This window comes from Colletotrichum scovillei, assembly GCF_011075155.1.
Source record: "Colletotrichum scovillei strain TJNH1 chromosome Unknown Contig00014, whole genome shotgun sequence".
Classification (NCBI taxonomy): Eukaryota; Fungi; Ascomycota; class Sordariomycetes; order Glomerellales; family Glomerellaceae; genus Colletotrichum; species Colletotrichum scovillei.
In genome coordinates this window covers 224,376-227,221 of record NW_023336272.1, presented here as the reverse complement: position 1 = coordinate 227,221, position 2,846 = coordinate 224,376, and the positions used below count along the sequence as shown (strand labels likewise).

General features: G+C 51.8%; 1 protein-coding gene across 1 annotated transcript; it reads right to left on the bottom strand.

The window, feature by feature from the left end:
* Positions 1-523: 523 nt before the first annotated feature.
* On the bottom strand, positions 524-2,020 carry HER10_EVM0003986 (uncharacterized protein). The gene is made up of 3 exons (XM_035473646.1): positions 1,619-2,020; positions 1,289-1,551; positions 524-1,201 (listed from the first exon to the last, which is right to left on the bottom strand). The coding sequence occupies exons 1-3, from the start codon at positions 1,628-1,630 to the stop codon at positions 1,078-1,080; spliced, it is 399 nt and encodes a 132-aa protein (XP_035325790.1). The 5' UTR covers positions 1,631-2,020; the 3' UTR covers positions 524-1,077.
* Between the last annotated feature and the right edge of the window lie 826 nt (positions 2,021-2,846).

Genomic DNA, 2,846 nt, shown 5'->3' with positions numbered 1-2,846 from the left:
TCCGCAAGGTCAGGTAAGGTAGACCAAGCACCTAGATCCAAGCTCCCAAGTCAGGTGCGCCGACATCAACAAGCGACTCAAGTGATACTCCCACTTCAACTCCATCATCCAATTCCCACAGCCGAAGAGAAGAGAGAAAGCGCACCGGGCATCTCATTCAGCGACATGTTTCTATATCTCTCGTCAAGCTCATTCATCATATACCCAAACAACAACCAGACAATACGCACCACGAGTGCATCTATCAGACCCGCCGCATTTCCCGAGGACACAGCACGAGAACCGGCTCCTGCTTAGCACGTTCTCGTGTGGTGACCGATTGGACAAGAGGCGCAAAGGCTCGCATAAATGACCGGTAATCCCTCCATCACGACAGTCTAGCTCTCGCTCTATCTCACCCGCATCTAAGTCTACCTAAGCAATCAATGCAGACGTATTCACTATGACACGAACGATGTTCAAAGGCTGCCCGACCCAAAGCTATAACGGCGATGCCTCGAATTCCATCTATGGTAATGTCTATCAAGTCCTAGAGTAGCGGCAGGCCTTCCTCCGCCAAGCGCATAATGACTTTACGCCCTGATTGTCGTCTTGCGGCAAACAACGTTTGTGGCGGGATGAAATATCGCGGAAAGGTAGACCAGGATACCATACGTGCCCATTGTGCCATGTACTGCAATAGGCACACAATGGAGCAGACGCCGATGGCTTCCTCGGTTGTGCCCAACTCTTGGCTCACCTAAAATATCTACCGCAAATTAGCCCACATGTGTCTGACCAAGGCATGACACGGCCCGAGACGTAACGTACCGTTTCGGTGCCATTGCGAGTGCTGGCTACGATATACCACTTGTGACCCTCAGCTGTAACGCCGGCTATGAAGTCTGGTAGAGGCCGGGGGGCTTCGTTGTGATTGGCAAGCCGTTCGAGGATATCCCACTGAACCCCTGGCCGGATCAAAAGTTGTGTCTTGGCATCGATGAGCTCTTCGTCGGGACCCTTGGTGTCGATGCTCAGTCGATGGGTCTTCGGCACAAGAGCTGGTAGCCGGTGTGATAGACTGAGAGACAGGTTATCCTAATACCGGAGTTCCTGAATTGCGCTCGCGTATGGCGCCTCGGGGTTGATGAGCATGTAATAGTCGATCTTGCGGGAGGATCCTCTGGTGTCAACATAGTAATCGATGATCTTAGTGGTCGGGCTGTTTTGCATTAGTCGGGATGGACAGAAACTCGTGTCACTGAGCCCCCTGTTGTTGGCAGAAGTGCTTGTCCTCAGATGTACTCACCACGGTATGTATGACACTGTTCCCTCAGACCCTCGGCATAGCAATGGCACCGCCAGCCGCAACAATTTGCCGTAAATGAATTGATTCCACGAAGCTTCGCAGTAGCCCTCATCGGAGCAAAACCTGAAATTCTCCAGTATGTTCATGACTTGCTCGACAGACGGGACCTCTCCAATGTCGTCTCGGGCCGGGGCTTCATAGTAGTGCCACCTCTCGACTGTCTGTCCTTTAAGTAAGGATTCCGTGGCAGCATCAATGTCGGCCTGCGGCGAAGCAGTCAGCAATTGGTAAGGTCTCGAGAAAGGTTGCTCTAGGATGGAAGAGGCATACCTTGTAACTCATGGATATGACGTTGACAACTCTCGTGACGTCGGATGGGTTGACGGTAGCTGGCTGTGGAGCGGATTGATCGGGCACCTCTACATATGCGCTAGGATCGAATTTCTTGGACGGGATCGCTACTTCGAAGCGGAAGTTGTTTCCATGATGAGTTTCTGCACTCGCTGACGGACGCTTCGGCGGCGGGACGCAACATTGAAGAATATTGATAATGGATGAAAATAAATTCTTGTTGAGTCACAAGTACGAGAATACAGTCTTGATAATGCCATCGTTGAGGGTGCTATAAACGACGACAAGCGACATTGCATAGGAAGAGTGAAGTGGGGTGGTTTACGGGATGGGAAACCTATCCTAGTGACAGTTATTTACTCACCTTCGTGGACGGCAGTGGTTGCGCGGGGTAGCTGACGCCAGCGCGTCACCGCTGCCGTTGTCCTGCCGCTGGACCCGTGTGCTCAACGCGATATCACGTGATGAGACGCGCAGAGTCGCGTCAGGAAGGTCATAGACGTGGCTTACCTAATCATCTCGTATGCCTGTCAGTCGTCGGGCAACCCTCGGCCCAAAGGGCGACGACTGGAATAACTGCTGGTGCAGTGTCTCTAAATGCTGAAGCGATTGTAAAGCCTTCTTTGTGAATGGTTTCGTGCCGCGATATTGGACCACTTGCGCCGATTGGCCATGTCACGAGGCTGGCTCTTGAAGGGCCTGTGAGGGAACAGTCCAACGACCAGTGGTCTTGCGGCGGCACCTTTGATCGTGTTTTCAGCAAACAATGATGCTAACATTGAATTTATCGTCTTCAGAGAGCTCACCGCAGTTGGCTGTTGGAAAATGGTAATGAATGACCACATGACAATCGCCTCGTGAGGCTGTCATGTCTATCAGATTTGAAGTCTGGGAAAGCCTGAATTGTTCAAGATCTCCCTCATGTGCCTACATACAAGTATGAGTAGCTCGTTTCAGAGCATTCGAAACGACGGCAAACCCGGATGCTGCACTTAGAGCTCATCTGGACCCCGGAAGCCTATCCCTAGATTCCTCGAGTAGCATGCGAGCACTGTCTCTTGGTCGCAAATATTCTCTTGCTCGAGACCTAGTTGAGGCCAATGGACCGCCCCGGGGATGCTTCCTTTGTTGAACTGGTACTGGACTTCGTGGTAGCTATTCCGCACATCGTCGACTTGTCCTATTTGCCTGTTGACTAGAGCTACTC

What these genes read in the sequence shown, in the direction of transcription:
- HER10_EVM0003986 (XM_035473646.1), bottom strand. An exon ending in ACAGTGTCATACATACCGTG is followed by an intron (nt 1,202 to 1,288) that starts GTGAGTACATCT and finishes AATGCAAAACAG; the next exon opens with CCCGACCACTAAGATCATCG.